The sequence below is a fragment of the Hyperoodon ampullatus genome, assembly GCF_949752795.1.
Source record: "Hyperoodon ampullatus genome assembly, chromosome: 3".
In the NCBI taxonomy this organism is placed as follows: domain Eukaryota; kingdom Metazoa; phylum Chordata; class Mammalia; order Artiodactyla; family Ziphiidae; genus Hyperoodon; species Hyperoodon ampullatus.
In genome coordinates, this window is record NC_136916.1 from 63,781,886 (window position 1) to 63,803,979 (window position 22,094).

Genomic DNA, 22,094 nt, shown 5'->3' on the forward strand with positions numbered 1-22,094 from the left:
TCCGCGGTATGTGGGATCTTCCCGGAGTAGGGATTGAACCTGTGTCCCCTGCATTGGCAGGCGGATTCTTGACCACTGTACCACCAAGCAGGTCCCTCCAGCTGACTCTTGTTAAGCACAGCTTGATGAGTGGGGGCCCCAGAGCACGGGCACACTGGCCAGTGGCCTCCTGCTGGGAGCCTGGGCATCAACCACCTGTTTTAGAGAGGGCATGGGGAGGTGCCCAGTGGAGGGGGGTTAGAGCTGCACCTTCTATCGAAACCGGGGGCATTTCCACAGGGCATGCTTTGAGTGCTCCTGCTCTGGGGACTGGGGCCAGGGCCACTCTGGATCTCTGCCGGGCTACTTGCTGGGGGCATCATGCTTGGGGCCAGGGAAGGGGCAGAGTTCCTGGAAGCAGCCTGCAGAGAAGCAGGGACGCCAAGCTGCCGAGCCACTCACCACAGAGTCAGCGCTTCAGAGACCATGCCACGTTCAAAGGTCTCTGCCTAACACAGAGCCCTCAAGGAGATTGGGCGAGCCGGCGGGTAGGGCCTGGATGCCCTTTGACTTCTGGTGGTGCCGTGTGGTCGAGGAGGTTTGGGGGTTGGGAGTGGGTCTGTGCGGAAAGCAGGGAAGAGGGAGATCAGTGCCTGGCTCTCCATCTCCTCTCATCCTCCCTCAGGAGAGAGGAGGATATGCCTCCTCTCCCTCAGCATGGGGAGCAGTCAGAAGAGAGTTGAAGGCTCCCCAAACCTCACCTGCCTCAATCCTGTCCCACCTGTGTCCTTTCTCAGTGGCTGTGCAGTCACCCAGGCCCGGAGCCTGGAAGTCACTCCTGAGAGCCCCTCAAGCCCATCACCCCCCAGAGCTCAGCAGTCGCCACTGCTCTGCTGCATCCCTGCTGCATGGCCCTGGTTCAGACCTCTCTTCTCCCCTGTTAGAGTAGCTCTGACTTCCAGGCTTCCATCCACCCACATCCTCCCAGCCCACAGAGAGCTCGGAAATGCCCGTCTCGTGATGTCCGTCCCCTTCTTCCCCTTCTTAAAACTTCAGGGGCTTCACAAGCCCCACAGGGTAAGACCCCGGCAGCCTAGAGACACGCAGGCCTCCATTTCCTCGCCCTGCCACCTCTCCAGCCACCTGTGCCGCGTGCCTGCCTTCAGCTCCCCCCGGGCCTACCACATTGCTGCACCAGCCTCCAGCACGTTCGCCACCTCTCTCTGTTCTTTGTTCTCTCAGATTGCCTCTGCCTGCCACACCGTCTCCTCCTCGTCATGTGGCCACTTTTTCTAAAAAGTCCAGGCATGCTCTCCCGCCGGAGCTTCTCCTGACCCACTTTCCCCTGCCCTCCAAAGCCACCTTTTTCCCCCACAACACACTGGGTACACTTCACTTAGAGCCTTTGTGACATTTCAGCAAAATGACTCTGTCTGTCCCCCTCACCAGCCTGTAAGCACCTGCAGGCAGGGCAGTGTCGGCACCTAGCGCAGCGTCCAGCGTGGAGCCTCCTCGCCCAGAGTTGGGCGGCAATAGATACAGTGGGATGAACTGAACCCCTGAACCTGTCCTTCCTCTTCCCATGTGCTCACACTTCCTTCTCCCCGCCCCCACTTGCTCAGGTGTGCTGTTTGCCCAGAAACCTGTGGTCCACCTCATCGCAGGATCCGCTCCCCAGAGCATCGGCAGCAGCGCCAGCAGCAGCAGCAGTTCTCACTGCTCGCCAAGTCCTACCTCGTCCCGGGGCACCCCAAGTGCAGAGCCCTCCACCAGCTGGTCCCTCTGAGGGGCAGGACCCAGCTCCCAACTCCCTCCACCCTCCCATCGAGAGTGGAGGAAGCTGATGCACAGAATTTACCTCATCTCATGGAGCCCACATCAAACACCATTTGGCCAGGTGTTGAGAGTTTGGACCTGTCCGTCTGTCCAGGCTCCATCAGGTCCTGCTGTACTCTAGAGGCAAGGAGAGGCTGGAGGGGCCTGACAGGGCAGCGTTGTCCAATCAGGGATTGTCCTGGAGAACTGGGCGGGGTCTGTGGGCGTCCAGCTTCCTCCAGGGCTCCCAGGCCACCTCCCAACCCCGGGCACAGTGTATTGACAATCTGTAAGCTGACACAGGGCTGGAGGCCCTCCACATCCCTTCCCCTTTAATTTATTTCCCTTCCCCTGCCTTCTGCCATGACCCCAGGGTCACTGGTCTCTTCCCCTGCTCAGTCCCCCAATCTTTGACTCCAGTGTGGGGCTGCTAGGAGCCAAGAGCATGTCTTTGTGGCCCTTCTCTGCTGAGCATGGCATGGGGTCCTCCCAACCCACCTTGCCTCCCATGTTTGGTTCTTGGGGTGTGGGTCTCTCAAATTCAAGTCTTGAAGCAGTCCTCAGGGCCCCATATCCCCCTTTTAATGGTCCCAAGACAGGGATCATGAGGGCAGTCCTCAGGACCCAGGGCCTGCTGGGCATCTGCTGAGGGAGAGGCAGAGCCTCAGGGGCTGCCCAGGCAGGCCCTGGCACCCACTCCACTGACCCTTTTCTGACCCTGCCAGACCTCATGCCCCCACTCATCCCTGTTGGCCAGCTCTCCCAGGAAACAGCCCACTTGTCCCTTGGGCCCCTCTTCTTCTCGTGGGGCCCAAACCTGCCAATGTCAGGTTCATTGAAATACCTCAGATTTGTAACTGTTGATGTTTGATTCTTCAGGAAGTATTTGCATCTCTGAAATCTTTTTTATATGTGTTTGCTGACTTTTGTGTTTTTTTTTTACTTTAAAATTTTTATTGTTGTTATTGTAGCACCAAAGAAATGAAAGCAGATCACCCCCAAAGCCGAGCAAATGATTTGGTACCCCAGCCCCTCCGGCCCTTCCCTAAGACCCCAGTGAGGGTGCGAGCGAGGCAGCAGGAGAGATGACTCAGGGATCACAGTGGCAGGAGGTGGAACGGAGAGGCCCGCTGTCACACAGGTTGGATCGTGAAACCACACCGGTTCTCGAGATGGCCCTTGACCCATTTCCCACCAGAGCAGGGCAGTCCCAAACCCCAGCGCCCAGCTCGCCAGGGTGGGGGCACGGCATCTTCCCTCACTCAACATTCCCACCTCAGGGCAGGAGTGGGCTGTGGAGGCCATGGGCCTTAGAGAAGTCGAGCTGCCCCAGAGGGTGAGGAGATGCTGAAAGAGCTCTGTCTCTCCTCTTGGACCCTGGGGTGGAGTGGGCTGTTCCTGTGTCATAAAGAAGAGGTGATTCTCACACAAGGCTCGCCTCTCAATCGAGTAAGCTCTGCAGTGTTCAGTGGAACTCCACCCGCTGTGACATCATCGTGCTGTGGCGGTGGGAGACCATGGTGGCACAAGCCCATACACAACTAACGTTCAGTCCGTCTAGGAAAGGAAAGGGAAATCATACGCTTGAGCACAAAACACATACCTCAGCCCAGTGAGGTGCAGCTGCACTGACTGCATCTTCTCTCCCTTCCCTAGCCCTCCACACTGTCTCACACTCACACATACTCACATACACAGCCCCATCCATTGGGGGCTGACCCTCTCCTGGCCTCACCAGGCCGGCGCAGGGCCTGGCAGAGAAGGGCATCTGAGGTCTGTGTCAGGGAGGAGCCCAGTTGGCTGGCGCTGGGCCCACTTGAAGGCGTCGCAGACATTTGGCCAGTGTGTCTTTCTCAGGGCTTTGGTCACAAAGGATGGACTCTTCCCACCTGGAGGACACAGGGGTGGTGCACTGTGTCTTCCTGGTTGTTGGATCCTCTCCCTTTCCTCAGGCAGCTTGCCCAGCTTGCCCTCTCAGCAAGCTCTCGCTGCCCTCAAGGGCAACAGCAGGGTCTCAGCCTGAAAGCCCGAGGGTGGGAGCGCCGGCAGGTGCCCCCAGAATGGGGGCCTGGGCCAAGAGGAGCTCTCCTGACGGTGCGGCCCTGAGGTCACATGGCAGCCATTGGCCAGGGCCACTCCGTCCCCTCCCCCTCCCCATCTTACTTGTATTTAACCAGGAAAAAATGTGATAGCACATGGGTAGCCTAGGCAGTGGATAAATACCTCAGAAGTCCTCTTGCAGCAAGTGTCTGTATATGTTGTGGTCATTTTCTATCTTACATGTTCTCGAATGTTTATATTTCAATAAACCTCTACCTCTTCACACAAGCAGGTCTCGCGGGCGCTTTCAGTGACTCATTTGACGGTACTAGGGAAGAGGCGAGGACCTTCAGAATAAAAGGGGCTAAGTGAATTACTCCTCTGATCCCTTGACTTTTCCTAACCCTTCTCTTCTTCGCTGCTCACCCATCGTTTTCCCAAAGCGCTTACTCTCAGCCTGTCTTCTGTATTAGCCGGGCACCGCTGATATTGCATGATCACCAAAACGGACTCCCCTGGTGTCACGTCAGGGTCCCAGCAGGCACAGGGCCAGGGGTCTCCTACATGAGCAAGCCCTCTTTGAGCTCCTGCTGAATAAGTACAGTACCCACGCTCACAGAGCTCACACTCTTGTCTGGGAGGCACACACGACTGTAGACAAAAAACGAGTCTTTAGAATACAGCATGACTGGGACCAGTGGGGTAGATAAATGCTGGAACAGCTCACTAGGGAATCTGGAAGGCTTCCCAGTGGCGGACATTTCAGCTAGAAGAATGAGGTGGCCAACTGGAGATGTGAGGAAGAGCAGAGGAAGTGATACATGTGGAAGCTCGGTGGCATCAAAGGACCTGGCATTGGGGAACTGTGGGCAGTGCCTAGGGTTGGGGGGGTGCTGGAAAAAAGTGTGGCTGGGGCCAGGATGGAGCCCAGGCTAAGGAATTTGGGCACCATCCTCTGAGCATCGGGACCCTGCTGACATGTTTTAAGGAGGACATAGGCTTAGAAAGAGGCTTTTCTAGAAGGGTGATCTGGAGCTGGGAGACATTCTAGGCATGGACACCCTGGGACACTGCCACTGAAACAGGCCTATACCCAGACTGCTCAGCCTTTTTCTCTGCCATGATGCGCATCGTAGGGGCACAACCTGGTTTTGGCAAAACCAAAAGAAATGGGCAGAGAGGTAAAGCACTGGGTGGGTTTGTGATTGCCCCCCTCCATCCATAACAATATACACCTCACTTGTCTGCAACCTCTGAGGCATGGGTGGGGGGGTTCTCTCTGCCATTTTGAAGTGCTAGAAATTGAGGGTGACACTGGGACAGTCGAACCTCTCACTGACTTTTTAAAATCTTTTGAAAGAAATAACCAACCCTTTAGTACTTTAATTACTAACCAATAGTTGGGATCACATGTCACAACCGCCTGCGACTCACCAGGGGGCTGCCCCATGGAGATTCAGTGGGCCTGGTATAGGAGGAGGCCCAGAGATGAGGAGAAGCAGGGTCCAGAGACATTTGAGATAGAAGTATGGAGTGGATGTGAGGGGACGCTGAGGGAGAAGTGGCAGCTGAATAAGCCTCCTGATAGAGGTGGAGAATCTGCGAAGAACAAGGCACTGAGCCACTGCAATTCCATCCCACTCTAAATTAATAGAAAAAAATATAGGAGAATATCTGAGACCTCGAGAAAAGGAAGAATTCCTCAAACTAGACCCTCCGAAAAAAGTTCATCAAAAGATACCATAAGATAAGACAAACTGGGAGGAGATGCTTGTAACACACAACTAGTCAGAATTTCTTTTTTTAAAAAATGCTTATTGTTAAGACAAAAGCAAAAAGAAGGATTGAGGAGAGAGGGCAAAGTCATGAACAGGTGTTTTGCAGAAGAGGAAATAAAATGGTCCTCATTAGTAATCAGGGAAATGCACAAAAATCCATTCCACACCATCAGATTGGCACAAACTGTATTCTTAAAATACCAGGCCTTGGCGAGGATAGGGAGCAATGGGAACTCTCACAGATTGCTGAGGGGAGTGTAAATTAGCCTAACTCTGGAAAACACTTTGGCTGTACCTAGTAAAGTGGAACGTGCCCATGCCCTGGGGCCCAGCAATTCTGCTCCCAGGTTTGTACCCCAGAGGAACTCTGAACGTGTGCCCCAGGACATGGGATGGCACTGATGGTAATAAGGAGGCTGTGAAAATTACCAATTACTGAACACGTGTATGCCAGGTGTGGTTTAAGTTCTTTGCATTAATTAACTCGTTTGCTCCTCTACACATTTATATGAGTTTGGAGGCGCAGAGAGGTTGAGTAACTAGCATGAGGTCCCAGAGCTGTGAGAAGAGCAGTCGGTGGCTACGGAGTCCAGAATCTGCCCTAACCACGAGCGAGGCAAAGCACTCTGTGCTCAGTGTCTCATTTAACACTGCACCCATAGACCTGTGAGGCAGTGACTTTGTTCATTTTACAGATGAAGAAACTGAAGAGCAGAAATGTGCACGAGGTCACATACGTAGTGAATGGCAGGGCTGGGAACGGACTCTAACGCAGCTGTCCAACTGCTCCCGCAGATGCCTCTTTTCAGTTAGGGCAGGGGTAACCCAGCGCGGTTACGAGAGGGAAGCAGAGGACGCGGGGAGGGGAGTCTGATTATCCCACGTCTCGGCTCTTGCCCCACCCGACCCCCCAAGCCTCGCACAGCAGTGGAGGTCATCTGAGGGACCTGAGCATCTCCGGGACCAGCTTTCCCAGCCACGAGCCGCAGCTTCCCCCACCTCATTGGCCAGGGCTAGGCATGTGCCCTCCGCGCAGCCAATGGGGCGAGCGTGGGGTGGGGGGGCGGCTGGGAAGGGCCTGGGGCCGAGCGGCGCTTGGAGGGTCGGTCTGGCGCCGACAGCGTCTCTGCCCGCCTCCCTGTGAAATGTGCCGGTTACTGCCCGGAAAGGAGGGGGAGTTGGTGGCTTGGGACTTAATGAAAGAGAAGGTTTGTAATCACCACCGGAAGGAAGGGGAGAAGGAACCGACCAGACCAGCAGGACTGGGAAGAGTGGGAGCCCCCGCTGCGCTTGGAGACAGTGAGTACAAACCCTGTCAGCAGCTGGGACACAGGGACACACAAGAAGGCAAAGGGGTGGTGGGGTGGCCTTCTGTGCCAGGGGAACAAACCGGAGCCGGGTCTGAGATAAGCCAGTGGAGGGCAATGCTCTGCCTACCGGGAGAGCCTTTGGGACAGGGGGGGCAGCCATCTGGTTTGGAGGCATTCCCTCGTAAGGGACCCAAGTCGCTCAGGCCCATATGAGCAGACAGGAGGGGTATTTATTCTCCGACACCAGGGTATGTGGAGGAGCCCAAGGGCAATGGGACCTGGGGCTGGCCTCAGGAAGGGTCTGGAACCCAGAATCCCTGCCCGTGGAAGGTATTCCTCCCCTCCTGAAGACCAGCTCAGCCTGATGCCTGAGCTACAGAGCAAGGTGAGATGACCATCCCAAAGGTCAAGTTTATGTCTTCTGCATGCATGAGACCCCCTGGGCTGAACCAAAATCTCTCCATCCCAATTTCACTTTCTGGGAATCGTCAGCTCCATTTGCTGTTAGTGAAATACACCTTTTTCCTCAGAGGAAAAGCAGGGCAGTTGACAGCTCCCCAGTTTTATGTGTCCAGTTTTCAGCCCTGGGAAGATTACTCTTTTGTCTGAAGTCCAGTGACCCCAGGAAGGAGACCATTGGTTCAGTTGGGTTCAGCACCCAGTGCTGGACCAATCAGTTGAGAACTTGGCAGCCCCCACAGTAGCCTGTATATGGGAGGGAGGGCAGAGAACATTTTGTGGAGGACGATGCTGGAGAAACAATCCCAAAGATGTTCTGTCCCATCACCCTGCCAGAGTCCCCCTCTGCAAAACCCTGCTTCACTTAAGGCAGTAGATGGGGGGAGCGTTCAGTGACAGCATCGAGGATGGTTCTGGGGGGATGTGGCCCAGCTGACAGAGCTCTGTAGGGGAAGGAAGCACAGAAGAGGGTGGGGAGGGAAGTTCAGAAAAAGAAAAATGGCCAGTTGACCTTGAGGGGGATGTCAACCCTAAGCCGGCCTGGCCTGTGGCCATTGAAGATGGTCCTGCTATCAAGCTCAGAATAGGCAGTGTGAAATGAGAAACCACCTTTCTGGGACAGGTTAGGGAACCAGGGGGCTTAGCTGCTGTTTTGCTGTGTGACCTAGGGCAAGTTACTCCCCTTCTCTGGGCAGTTTCCTGTCTGTGAAATGGAAACTGTAGAATGATTTGAATGAAGCGCAAGTAAATGAAAACTCACTTTGAAAAGCCTGAAGCCCAGTGCCTCAGGCCTTCACCAGTAAGACAGAGGGTCCCAGCCATCACTCTGCTGGCACTGGGGCAATGACTGGGCCAACCAAGCCCCACAAGGACCCCAGCATCCCCACTTGGCCACTCCCTGCCCAGCTCTACTCTGAGCCACAGGGTCCCCCTGGGAAAGAGCCAGGTGGCCTCAACCACTGAGAATCAGGAACCTTGTGCCGGCGTGAGCATTTCAGGCCCCGTGGCAGGTGGGGGACAAGGACAGCCTCTTACTGCAGCCACCTACAATAGACCTGACAGAGACTTTGGCCTTGGGGGCTAAAGGCATAGCTACAGGGGCCTCCCCTCTCCCCAAGAGTCTTTGTCCCCGCTTGGTTTCCTGAGGCCTATCGATCCAGGCCCTCTGTGCCAGGACTGCCCGGCTCCCCGGGGCTGGGCCAGGGGCTGACCTCAATCTCTTGTGCTGCAGAGCGAGGCTGTGAATCTGTTCCCTCGTGGCTCTGGGCCTCAGTCTCCACGCCACCTTTCTTCCCCAGCCTGGGCACTGCCCCTGGCTGCTTCTCAGATGCTCCTCTCCTCTGGTTCCAGGGCTGTGGCTACGATCTGGAAGCAGATGAGGCAGAGGCTGACCCCCACAGAGGGCGCAGAGGCAGGACAGGTACCAGATATGCGGTAGCTCCAGCTCTGCCAGGGAAGGGTGGGCAGCTGAGGAATCCAGGAGAACCAGCAAAGGTCCAAGCTGGAGGGACCCTTTGAGCCTCTGTTTCCCCCTCCAACTTGCGGATGGGGAGACGAAGGCAGAGAGAGAAACTGGGACTTGGTCCCACAGGGAGGCAGGGGTCACTCTGCCTGTCCCTCTGGAGAATCCCCAAATGCTACCTTCAGGAGTTGAGAGGCAGATGGAGGCTTCTGTCCTCCCGGCACTGGAGCCCTTGATGCTCGGAGCTGCACCCGCTCCTGTTCCCTGTGGACACAGTTCCCAGCCTGAGGGTCCACTGATGGATCTGCCCCCCTTCCCTCGGGATCCCCAGAGAGCAGCTGAGGCAAAAGACAGGATCCCCCACCCCATCCAACTCCTCCACGCAGGGTCATAAACATGAGGCCCTTGGTCAGAGTGAAATAGGATCCAAGCACTAAGTATTCAAGCTCCTGGTCGTGGGCATTGCTACACTGTCTATCATTGGTGGCTGCACATTAAATCAAATTGTTTCCTGAACTTAATAAGAAGTGCAGACAATGCCTTGTTGGTGGAACAATGGATAGACTTTGTGACTGAAGCCCCATACACAGTTGGTCTTGGGCACATCTCTCTGGTTTTATGGCTTTAATACTGACTCACCCAAACTGGACCCCAGGTATCAGGAAGCTTAGGGGGACTGGAAACAGGCACTGTGCTCCATGCACTGTCTCGTGTAATCCTCACATCTTCCTTTGAGGAAGGTACTGTCAGTACCCCCATTTTTCAGATGAGGAAACTGAGGCTTAGAGAAGGCAGACTTGCTCATGCTCACCTAGTTGGTTGGTGGAGAAGCTGACTCGAGCACAGGACTTTTCAGCTCTGAAGGCCACTCTCCTTCAATCTCTGACGCCAGGCCCAGGAACCCAGACATCCTGACTCCCTGTGCCCCCAGAACCCACCTAGCCACGCTCTCTCCTGCTTCTTCCCCTAGATTCCCCTCTTCAGAGAGGAGAAGGCAGACAGGGCGATACATCAGGCCCCAGGCCCATCACTATCCCCCGAGGGGATGAGAGGGCTCATATAACAGCATGTCCCCAAACGCCCCCTGCCACCTGCCCCAGATTCTCAGGGGCAGGGGAAGAGCTATGGGGCCTGGTGAGCGTCTCTGTGAGGGAGGGGGTTTCTCCCCCAGAGCCCCTCAGACCCGGGTGCCCCTCACCCACCACGGTCCTCACTTTCCCACCAGCTCCTGCTCCAGCCTCAGCTTCTCAGCAAGGCTCTCTGCCACCTTGAGGGGGAGTGGGGAGAGGCGGTGAGCACGTTCGAGGGCTTCAGCCCTGTCGGAAAGGGGGCAGTGAGGGCTTGGGAGGGACGTGACTAGGGAGTCGAGGAAGGGAAAGCCAGTGGCCACAGTGTGACCAGGAGTGGGCAGGGGAGACTGTGGGTCCCTCGTTGTGCATGCAGGCCTGGCAGCGGCACAGAGGTGGAGGTGAGTTGAGCCCCTGATTCTGGGCACCCTCCAGGGCCAGCTGCTGAGCCTCCAGCTCTGAGGCTTGAGCTTTCAGCACATCCCAGGCTTTCTCGAGCTTAGGCCGCATCTGGGTCAGCTTGGAGCCCACCTCCTGCAGCGAAGTCTGCAGAAACTGGGGGTGAGGGGTCGGTCGTTGGCTCCTATCTCAATCTGGTGCTTCCCCAAGGACATCACCTCACTCCATTCTCACAGGGGGCTGCCTGGGACTACGCCTTGACCCAAAGAAGGGACAGATGCCTATCAGGTGCTGGGAGAAGCTGATGGAACAGCACTAGGGGGAAGGAGCAAGGTGGCCTCTTTCTTCCCCTCCTAATTTTTAGGTGACTAAAAATTTCCCTGAGTCCAAAAATCCTGATGGGTGAAACTCCCTCAGTGCTCCCTGTATGACTAATTTCTTCTAGCCTGAGAGCTTCCTGAGGGCAGGCCCCGGTCTCCAAATCCCCCTCTGTCTCCAGATCCTCCCCTCTCTCCCTGCACTGGGTCCCTGTGCACCAGGCTGGGCCCACAGAGCCTTGACCGTGATGCACTTGCTTTGTGTTGACTGGTGAGCCCACCCTGACAAGGAGTGAGTGCCTGGTCCCCACCCAGGGCCACCCCGAGACCTTGCAAGAGCAGGGCAGCCTGGGGTCCAGCCTGCAGTGGGTCTAGGCTCAGCTCTTGGCCCTCGGAGGAGACATCCTGATCCCGATTCACTGGTTCCAACAAGCTTTTCCCTCCCCGCCTCCGGAGTTCACCCTACCTTCACCTCTCCAGGTGGCCTCGGCCTCAGTTTCCTGGTCACAAGGACCCAGTGTGGTCTTAGAGGGCCCGGTCCACACAGCTGCATCCTCTGCCTGGGAGGCCCTGTCCCCAGCCCTGAGGGAGGGCAGCCAGGACCAACCCAGGCCAGATCTCACCTCCCAGTGGGGCTGCAGTGACCCTTCCCCTGCCTGCTCCCAAGCTTTTCCCTCTGCCACTGGGGAGTGGGGGGGCCCTGGACACTCCTTGGGTTTCTCTGCTGTCCTCGGCTCTGGCAGCACCTGGGGCAGGCCTTGCCCACATCCCATTCTGAATGTCATTAGCCCAACCAAGGACAGTGGGCCACTCCACTGGGACACAGGCCCTAAAGATCTGGAGAGTATGACCCAGGGACAGCAACCTAATGGGTAAACCAAATAGGGTCATAGTATCACTGAGGGTCAAGAACCCCTCCTGAGTCCTACCGACACCAGTCCCAGTGCACAGATGGGGACCTGAGCCCAGAGTCAGCAGAGGGTTTGTCCAAGGCCACCTGGCCACAACCCCATCTCTGTGTTCTTGGAAACCCTGCTGCCTGAGAGGCCCAGGGAGGATTCCACAGCGGCCTCCCCTGCAGACTATGGGACTGGAGGCTGAGGGGAGTGGGCTTGGCTGGTGCCCACTCAGTAAATGCCAGTCTGGTCCCCAGAGAGAAGCCAAGCTGGGCCCAGACCTCCACAGGGGGCTGGGGATGGGGTGGAGCCCACCTTGCATGCACAGACTGACTCATAGCCTGCCTGGGGCCTCTGCCAGGGCCCGCACCTGTGGGAAGAGGGAGGGTGCCTAGGACTCAGGAACACCTGGGCGGCTGGCCTTCCTTCTCAGCCGCTGGACTGTCCAGGTTCTCGTGTCCCTGTCCTGGTGTGTGGGCAAGCCCGGGCCACGCTCACCCGAGGGCACCGACCCTTGCCCCTAGTAGCTCACGCTGCAGGTTCAGGTGCCAGCTGCACCCTGAGTCCTGCTCCTACCCCCAGGCATCCAGCTCAGACTGGAGTGAGAGGCCCTTGTCCATTTGTGGACAGAAGGGCTGCCTTAGCCCAAGAGGCCCCACACCCTGGACCTGAGCCCCCAGGTACTACAGGGGCCAGGACAGGGAGTTTGGGACCCATTATACAGACAGGGAAGCTGAGGCCCCATGAGGGGAAGGGGCTAGTGCCTGTGACAGAGCCTGGGCTGCTTACTTTTTTGCACTAGATCCCTGGTTTCAGGCTTGGGGAAGACTCTAGGGTCATCAGGAAGGGCTTCTGGGGGGCCCTGACCCCAGGTGGGCCCCAACTCCCCCCACCCCAGGCAGCCCCTAGCTCCTCCCACCTTCCACCTCTGGATCCTGGCAGTCATCTGGTTGTTTTTCCTCTCCAGAGCCTGCGTCTTGCTCCTGTCACTGGCCAGGGCCAGGCAGTGAAGCACAGATTGCAGCCCCATCTGTGGGGAGCCCCACCCCCATTCTCTCATGCCCACAGACACCCCCACACAGGCTCTTGAGTCTGGGCAGGGCCCGGCCTGCAGAGAGGAGCCCGATTTCCAGCCTGGACCCCAGTCTGCCTCTCTCACCCGAGGTGCCTGGGGGCTCACTGAGCGACCCCTCCCTTGGACACTCCAGCCCCTCTGCAGCTGTGCCAGGGTCCTGGGATTAAGGGAAGGGAAAAACAAGACAAAGAACAGCTGGGTCCCCAAGATCCCAAGTCACACCCAACCCACCCAACAAGAAGGTAGCGGGAAGCAAATTGGAGGGTTGTGTGGGTTGAACTGTGTCCCCCACAAAAAAAGGTATGTTTGCATTCTAACCTCCAGTACCCCAGAATGGGACTTTATTTGGAGACAGGGTCTTTACAGAAGTAAATTTAAAATGAGCTCATTAGAGTAGGCCCTAATTCAGTGTAACTGGTGTCTTTATAAATAGGGGAAATTTGAACACAGAAACATACACACAGGGAGAGTCCTCTGTGAATATGAAGGCAGAGAATGGGGTGATGCGAATGTCCAAGACTGTCAGCAACCACCAGAAGCTGGGGGAGAGGCAGCCCTCAGAAGGAACCAACCCTGCTGACATTTTGATCTCGGACTCCAGCCTCCAGAACTTAGAGACAGTAAGTTTCTGTTGGTTAAGCCCCCCATTCTGTGGTCCTTGGTTATGGCAGCCCTAGCAAACTAACACAGACGGTGAATGAGATCAAACCGCCATGGCAGCTCTTTGGCCCCAAAGGGAGCCTGATTCGGAAGGGAGACTTTTGCCTCAAAGCGGCCAGGCCTGCAGTAGCATGAAGTGTGTAACAATAGCAGCTAACATTTCATGACTACATGCCACGTGTCCAGCATAGCACTGAGCTTCTTACATGCTTGTCCAGTTTAACCCTCACAGCCAGCTGCTGGGGGAGGAAAGCTGTTACTGTTCTTGGTTTTTACAGATGAGGGCCAGAGAAATGGAGTAATTTGGCCAAGGGCACACAGCTAGTATAATGTGGAGTCAGTGCTCAGGCTCCAGAGCCCACAGTCTTAACCACTATTTTGGGTACAGTGAAGCCCACAGAATCCTGGGATTGAAGAGGAAGACAGACTGAGGTAGAGACCCAGAGAGGGTCAGGGTGGAAGGAGCCTGAGGTGGGGGATGGGACTAGAGGTGCAGAGTGATGAAGGCCCTGGGTGCCCCTCATGTCCCCTGCAGCCAGATGTTGATGCAGCATCAGACCCTATCCGGCTGCTGCCCCTTCTCCCTGCTGTGTTTGGCCCATTGGCTGCTCTACACAGGACCCCTGCCCATGATGCAGGGCCAACTTCTAGGTCACCTTCCCTGGACAAGCACAGGGCCTGGGGCACCCATTCACTCACAGATGAGTCCTAGTCCTGGGAGGAGCTCCCAGGGACTGGAAAGAGGAAGACAGGGCAGGGCAGTCCCTGAGGGGCACGGAGCTGGGAGACCCTAGAGCTGGGGCTCACATCTGCACTGGTTACGGGCCAACTGCATGGTGTTTGCATAGGGCTCCCCTGGCACCACCTCCTGCCTTCCCGGAGCCTGAATCTGACCAGAGGGCCTGGCCCTTGGTCACTGAGCTCCCTACCTTCTCGCTGACATGATCCACTGCACACCCCATAAAGAACAGAGTCCCTTCAGGCCCCAGGGAGACAATCTCCAACCCTTAAGAATCTGGGTTGAGAAACAGACAAAAACCGAGATTTTTTTCTGTACAAATGTGCAGTTGCAGACTGTTACTGCAAATTTGCTTCCTTGAGGAAATAACGGCCCTCTCAGAGCCCAGCTCTGGACCCCAGTTTGAGGTTCACCAGTTTAGACCAACTCCACCTTCTATGAGGCCTGGGCCAGCTAAGCACTGCTGCTGAGACCCCTCTCCCTGTGCTTCCAGCCATAGCAACAGATCACCTCTGGTTGGGGTCCTGCTGCACAGCGTGGATCCCATCCAGGTCCTTACAGCTCTCCACCCCTGTGGCTCTGAGCCATCTCCTCGGTGTCTGTATCTATTTCTCTGTGTCTCTGTGTGGGCACATCTGGGAGCATGCGCACGTGTCTCTGGGTGAGTGTTTGATGTATATCTTGGTGTGTGTGTGTGTGTCCAACTGTCTGTCTGCCCGTGCACGCAGGCATTTGGCCAGGAGACTAAGGGAGGGTGCTGGCCAGCAGGAGGCCTCCTCCAGGAGGAGCTAGAGGTGAAGTTGGGTGGACAGGGCCTGGGACCCCCGAGCCCTTGCTGTGGCCCCCACACTTCACAGCAACTCCTCACCTCCTCCACTTCTCATTTGGGTCAGGGACTATTCACAACACCCCCGCCTCCATGCCTCTCTTCTCTGGGCCTTTGCATGAGCTCTTCCCTCTTGTTGAAATGCCCTTTTTTCTTTTGTTCCTTGAAGATGCCTGTTCATCCCTCAGTGAAAATTTCGAGGCTCAGAAGCCCCCTCTCTGGGGAGGACTTCGCTATCTGCCGCCCCGCCCATAGCTTTTATAGTGCCTCTCCCCTCACTAGGCACATTAAATTATAATCGCCTGCTTGATTCCCCCACCCCACCCCCAATACCAGAAGCATTTGGGGACAGGGAGTGGTCTGCTCCTACTTTGGTTCTACTGTGTACAGAAGAGGGCCAGACATGTAGTTGGTGGTTTGTAAATGCCTGCTGAATGAATGAATGAATGAATGGAGAATGACGGAGCATCATGAGGAAGAGGCAGAAGGGAAAGAAGTGGAGGACAAAGCCGGGACATCCCAAGAAGGGGGAAGATTCACTGGCATGCAGGAGGAAGGACAGGACGGTGGGGAAGAGAACGGGGAGGGAGAGGAAAGGGGTGGACAGAATGCACCGACCTGGGGAGCTCAGGCCTCATTCTGCTTCTGAAGTCTCTGTACTTCCTCTGAATTTCAGAGTAACTGCTACCTGGTGCCAGCATGCCTTCCAGTACTCAGCCACCTTCTCATGAAGCCTGGGATGTGATTCTTTCTCCTCCAGCTCTTTCCCGAGGGGCACTGGTACCTCGTGGATCTTGAATGTGCTACTAGAAATGGGGTGGTCTGGGCACAGCATGAACCTCAGATCACCCACACCTTGTTTTCATACATTTTCAGTGATTCCTTTCCAAGTTGCATGGGTGTCCTCACTATGTCCTGATGGCAGGGATGGGGACTGGGACAGAGAACGCTCCTTCATGGCTCCCTGTACACATAAAACCCTCTGTCCTGAGCACTTCCACTCCCAAGCATCCTGACTTGAGCTCAGCAGCTAAGGTTATCTCACCTCCCCTGAGCCTGACCCTGGGCCAGCAGGAGGGGCTCAGCCACGTGTAGGGGAGACAGGACGTGTTGAAGCTGACATATTTCCCACATGCTCCCATAAATGAGCCAGAATGTGACAACCAGGAGTGTTGATACCTGGGGAAGGGAGTCTGGCCTTGGCCACATGATTTAGGGATTGGGGTTCTGGGCTCCTCTCCTTTACCGGCTGTGACAGAGGCTGGCCCACCTCCTGCCCACAGGCCATCTCCCCCAGTGTGAGAATGCGACCCCCCATCCCAGCCCAGCTTGAGCACTGAGGGGTGGGCCCGAGCAGCCATTTACCAGGCCTCCTGGCCCAGGGCTGCCCTCAGCGCTGCTAGCAGCACCGACTTTTCCCCAGGCAGCCAGACACACTCTGCCTTCAGGGCCTGCACGTGGTGCTCCAACACCGTCTTTTCTCCTTGCAGCTGCTGCAGCTGCTCCAAGCAGGCCCCTAGCTGCTGGTGGCTCTGGCCCAGCTCTTCTGAGTCTCTTGTTCACCTGTGAAGACCCCGCTCCATCCTGAGCCATGGGTCCGCCTCCCCTGGCTGGGATCTGTCTGCTTGAGCTAGCCCGTGGGTCTTTACCCACGCAGCTCCCTCCTCCCGAGTTCCTGACCTCCGCATCCTCTGGGAGTCAACCCTTCCAGGAGCCCTTCTCTGACCACCCCAGCCCACAGAGGCTTCTCAGAACTCCAGGCTTCAACTCTGGACCAAATGATTTGAGGCTGGACAGTCCCTGGCTTCCCACCAGCAGAGGGTGCTGTTTTGGTGGACAAGGATGTGAACTGTGCTCACTGGAGTTGGGCTGTGTGGGGGCCCTGCTCCAAGCTGTCCCTCCTGGTCGTTCTCTTTTCCATGGTGTCCTTAGGGCCACTCAACCTCAGAATCCCCCAAGGACAGGGCCCAGGTTCCCCTGCTTCTCTGCTCCCTGGCACAGGTGGGCGTAGCCTGGCTCATTTGGTATCCTGGGTTCCCTGCAGGGCTGACCATTTCCCTGTCTTGACCCACCTGGGTGAGCATCAGCAGCCGTTCCTGCAGGAAGGTTGTATCCTGAGCCTGTTCAGGGGTCTCAGCTACCCCCATCGAGAATCCATCTGGGTCCTGAAGTGCCTGGGCCCTGTTGCCATCCCAACTCTGCTCCTGGCCTTGCAGGCCTGGCACCAGCATCTCCTGCAGGTACACTCAGTCTAGGGGGCTCCTCCTAATCTTCAGACCACACTGTTATGACCCTGAACAAGCTTTTCCCTACCATCCGGACTGTTTTCCCATCTGAACCGTGAGAGGAGTCAGCTGGATGATCGCAGGGTCTTTCCAAATGTTTGGGAGAGGGGCGTCCCTCTTGGGCGGAACAGAAGCCCCTGCACTGGCCTCCTTCCCCAGCTACTGCTCCAAGAATGAAGACCTGGGAATGAAGTATACGGAGGGCCGAATGCGCGGGAGGGCCAGTGTTCAGGGCCCTGCCATGCACCCACTTGGATGGGGGGCTCTGGTCATCCCTACCTCAGGGGGCCCCAGGCTGAGCTCTGGGCCAAGGGACTCTTGGCCCATCTGGTCCAAACACTGCTGGGCCTTTTCCACTTCTGTCTGCAGTAAGTAGCAGGATCATGGGGGCAGAAGGGACTGTCTGCCTGTCCTGTGCCACTCTGCCCCTCCCCCATCTCTGAGCACCCTCACTTGTCTTCTGCATCCTGGTCTGGCCTCCTCCACTCCGTCTGTCTCTGGGATCCCCACAGCCTCTCCTGCTCCAGGCGGGCCACAGAGCATTCCACCTGCTGGGGGGAGGGCTGAAGGCAGCACAAGCCCCTGGAGAGGGCTGGCCCAGCCCCACAACACACATCCCCCACCCCCGGCAGGGCAGCGTCTGCAGCCCCTGATAAAGCAGGCTCACTCCACAAGGCCCTGCCTGCTCCACCAGCTGTGATAAGCCCAGCTGGGGGCCCAGCATGGACCTGTGCCCTGGCTTGTACACAAGGAACTGTGCCGTGCAGCTCTGAGAGCTGCACAGCTGTTATCACTACTGGCTCCAGATGTGAAACCCTCCACCTCCAGCTAGACACAAGACACATCACCTTCTCCAGCCCAGCTCCTGATGGCTTTGGAGCTCCAGCAAGAGTACAGGGGCTGGGACTTCCCTGGTGATGCAGTGGTTAAGAATCCTCCTGCCAATGCAGGGGACACAGGTTCAAGCCCTGGTCCGGGAAGATCCCACATGCCGTGGAGTAACTAAGCCCGTGTGCCACAACTACTGAAGCCCGTGTGCCTAGAGCCCGTGCTCTGCAGCAAGAGAAGCCACCGCAGTGAGAAGTTGGCGCGCTGCAACGAAGAGTAGCCCCCACTCGCCGCAACTAGAGAAAGCCCGCCGGCAGCAACGAAGACCCAACACAGCCAAAAATAAATAAATAAATATATTTTAAAAAAACAACCAAAAAAAGAGTACAGGGGCTGCTGTTGTGGAATGCTGGAGAGTGGGCAGGCATGTCAACTGGGTTCCCAGGGTCCTCTCTGGCTGGTAGGGAGCAGTGGCTCTAGGAGGGTCAGCTGTGGGCTGAGACCACCAGGTCACATAAAGGCTTAGGTATCTAGGCCATCACGGGATAGCACTGTCCACACTCTCACATGCGACAGGGGTGCTGGGTACCTCCCCTAGAAGCCTCAGTGTGCATGACCCTCTCTCCCTCCCTGGGGACTGAAGCTTCACCAGGGGTGACTGGGCTTCTGAGGAAACTCTTCTGTCCACTGAGCTAAAACCAGCCACCTCGTTCCCTCTTATTCTACCTGGGAGGGGAAGCGCAGAGGTTCCCTGGTCCTTCCTTTGCTTCTATCCACTGCTCCCAGCCACACCAGGCAATGCACTGCACACCTCCAGGGGGTGCCATTCACAGAGATGACACTTTCAACATGGTAGCCCTGCTGGGGACTCAATTTCCCTCTGTCTCCTTTGGATGCCCCAGGCCCTGACAAGCCATCTTCCTGAGAATATGACACCAGATATGGGCATCAGCCCTGAGCTTTCTGGGGTTTTCAGTCTAGTAAGGGGAACTTGCTAGCTCAGGGGACCTCCCTGGGGCTGTGGACAAGCAAGGAAGACCACGGGGAGAGGACCAGAGCCTCACTTTCTGCTTCGGAGCCAGCAGCTCACACTGGGTCCTGCCGAGTCCCAGCCCGCGTTCCCGCTTCTGCAGCACCTGTGCTTGCTCAGACGGGGCCTCCAGTGCTGCCCGCAGGCGGCCAGCCAGCTCAGCCCGCTGCCACCTGCTCTCTGCCAGCCACACCCGCAGGCTCTTCTCTGACCACTCCCAGTCTCCCTCAGAGGCCCTGTCAGAGCACCTGCCAGGAAAAGAGCAGTCAGGCTTCGGCCCAGGCCCCAGGGACTGCCGTGACCAGCTTCCCCACACTCATCTGCATCCTTCAGTGGGGCTCAGTGGGTGAGCACAGTCCAGTAGCTAGGGGTGATGGGAGTGCCGGGAACAGCAGGCAGCACCAGGCGTCAGGCCCGTGGGGCTCTGACTCAGTGGGTCCTGACAGCAGAATAGAGGGGATACCCTGGAGCTGGGGCACGCCTGCCCTCCCAGAGCACCAGCCTCTGAGGCCTCGCCTCAGATGTGGAAACAGGCCCTGGGGCTGAATGGGCACTTAAACCCTTCAACCCCAAACTTTCGCCCAGGATTCTCCCTGGTGATTCAGATTTCAAATAAACACTAGCCTCAACCTCGCTAAATAGTTCTCAGTTCCAACAGATTCCATGATCTGTGGGTGCTATGGCCCAGCTACTTGCTGAACAAACACGGGTTCATTTGATCCTTCCGGGTTTGGGGTGGGGGGACTGAAGCTCAGAGGGGAAATCAGTTGCCCCGAGTCATGCAGGTAGTCAGTGCACTGCAAACTGGGCCCACATTCCTCCATCCTGCTGCTCTCCTTCCCATTGTGGGAGCCTAGAAATGGCCAGGGCCAGGGAACATCTGGGGAGACACTGTATTTTAGCTCTGCCATAGGGGGCCAGAAGCCCTCAAATCAAGTCACTGCTCCAGTACCTCTCCGGCTTTCAGAGCTTCAGCTGTAAGGTGGGGGCCCTGACCCGTAACTGACCTGCCTACTCCTCACATTCCCAGACCCATCCCTGCTCAGGATTGTAGCACCACCCACCAGGTCCTCTCCCTTCTGGACACCTTGACACTCTTCTCCCCTGACTCCAGGCTCAGGTTACTGTAGCTTCCTCCTGAGCTGTCTCCCTCCATTTCACCAACACACAAGGCCTCTCCAAAATGGACCATGAGGACCAGTCCCTGCCCCCCTCCTTCCACACCCTGCATAGCACCCACAACTTCACACTGGCTGGGTGCTCTGTCTTTCCCACTTAGAGGCAGGGGCTCGCTATGGGCAGCCCCCAGCCCTTACTGAGACCCTGAGCTTTCCTGGCTTGATTTGTGGGGGGCGGTCATGGTCTACTGGAGTGGGGAGTGGTACAGGTCAGGCTGTTGAGCTTGTGGAGCCAGCGCAGAGGGAAGCACAGCCACCAAGTGCTGTGGCAACAGAGAGAAGGGAGTCTGACCCTTCCTTGGGGCTCCCAGAAAGGTTTTCCAGGGTGACCCTTGGGCTAAGGCCTGAAGGTGAATTAACTGCCCCGGAAAGGGCAAAGATGGATGTGGCAGATAGAAGAGAGCAAGGGCAGGAGGACAAGGAGGGGATCAGAGGAGGTGGAGCCTGGGGGGAGAGGTGAGCTGAGACAAGAGCACAGGGGGGCAAAAGGGAGATCAAGGGGGCCATAATTGCTGTGGGGCTCAGGTGGCAGGGCACAGGGCAGAGGCATCTCCTTGGTGTCCTCAACCAGCACAGAAAAGACTTGGTGGGCACATGGGTTGAGGCCCAGAGAAAGAGCGTGGACCTGAGGGGCAGAGGATGTGGATCAAACCTTCTCTGAAGGTGGTCCAGGTCCCTGACCTCCCCAGCCACCAGTTGCCAAGGTCTCAGCCATCCAGCACTGGAGGAATGAGGGAGGTGGGGTGGGGTGAACTGGGGGTGGGGGAGTTATCCATACTTCACTTTTCCCAAGTGCCTCTCTTTCTTCAAGGTGTGAGTTCTTTTAGGAACAAAGAGACAAAAGAATGAGGCTCTAAGGTAGAATTTCAGGCAGGACAGCTGCTGGACTGAAGATTTTAGAGGGGGAGCTGGGAGATGGCGCCTATCCTACTTCTAAAAAAGAAAGCTCTGCTTCTTTACTGGGGGGCGGGGACTCCTGTGTTCTCGATGGTGGGCTAGCGGGAAGAGGGCTCGACTTACCCCCTCAGAGCCTGGCGCCCAGGTCAGGGCTAGGGACAGGAGCCTCTCTGAGCTCCTCCACCGTCAGCTGCTGACGCGATCGCGGCTTCCAGGAGCCATGGAAACTGCGGACAACACCAAGCGGTGGGAGGAAAAGATACCAGAGTCCTCCCACCTCGTCTGAGTGGATGAAACCCTTAGATGAAACTCGGCTGGTATGGCTGCGGGCCATAGGCCAAGCTTTGGGGCCCAGGAAAGAATGGCAACTCAGAAGCTCCGACCCCTGAGGCAGGAGCCTAAAGGGGCGGGATCTAGGGGCGCAGACAGCCGGGCTCTTGGTCATCAACTGCACACTAGAAGCGGCTGCTGAATTTCTATACTGGGGGGGAATGGGTGCATTTGGTTGGAGGGGGACCTGGAGCCGGTTTTGAGGCTGCAGTAGTGTAGCAAGTATCCCGTTTTTACTTAACTTCTGTTGTTTACTTCCGGTAGGGGTGGTGGAACTAACGGAGATTTTGGGGGTACCAAGCACCCGCTCAAGCCACGCCGTCAGACCCCAGTTTAAGGGGGAGCCAGAGCCTAGAGACTGGAGAGCCCTCCCTAACTCCCGAGGGGGCGGCTCCGCTCCGACAGCGCCTGGGTGGCTGGGAGGTGACGACTCGCGACAGGGGCGTGCCCATCCTCATTGGGGAGGGGCCGGGGCGGGGCCGGGGAGAGGGATGGCTGGCGGCCAGGCCCCGCGGTGCTGTCCCGGGGAGGGGTGGGGTCTGGAGGGATGCTCTGTCCCTGGCGTGGCGCGGGGGCAGTTAGAGGACGCTCCCACCCGCTTTGCTGAGCGACGCCAACTAGAGCCCGGGGGCGGGGAGTGTGGGGACCTCACAAACAGTGAAGTCTTCCAAAGGACCCAACCTCGGTTTTCGCATCTGGAAACAGGGCCTCGTTATTCCGCTCT

The 22,094-nt window shown here is 57.0% G+C and overlaps 1 protein-coding gene across 2 annotated transcripts in view; it reads left to right on the forward strand.

Moving 5' to 3' along the window:
• The window catches only part of ARID3B (AT-rich interaction domain 3B), a gene marked incomplete at both ends in the record, with an annotated part of 48,645 nt that extends 46,880 nt beyond the window's left edge, over positions 1 to 1,765 (forward strand). For both annotated transcript variants that reach the window (XM_079701153.1, XM_079701152.1), the window contains one exon: positions 1,602 to 1,765. In XM_079701153.1, the coding sequence (XP_079557279.1) occupies positions 1,602 to 1,765 (164 nt within the window). The remainder of the gene's footprint in view (positions 1 to 1,601) is intronic.
• Between the last annotated feature and the right edge of the window lie 20,329 nt (positions 1,766 to 22,094).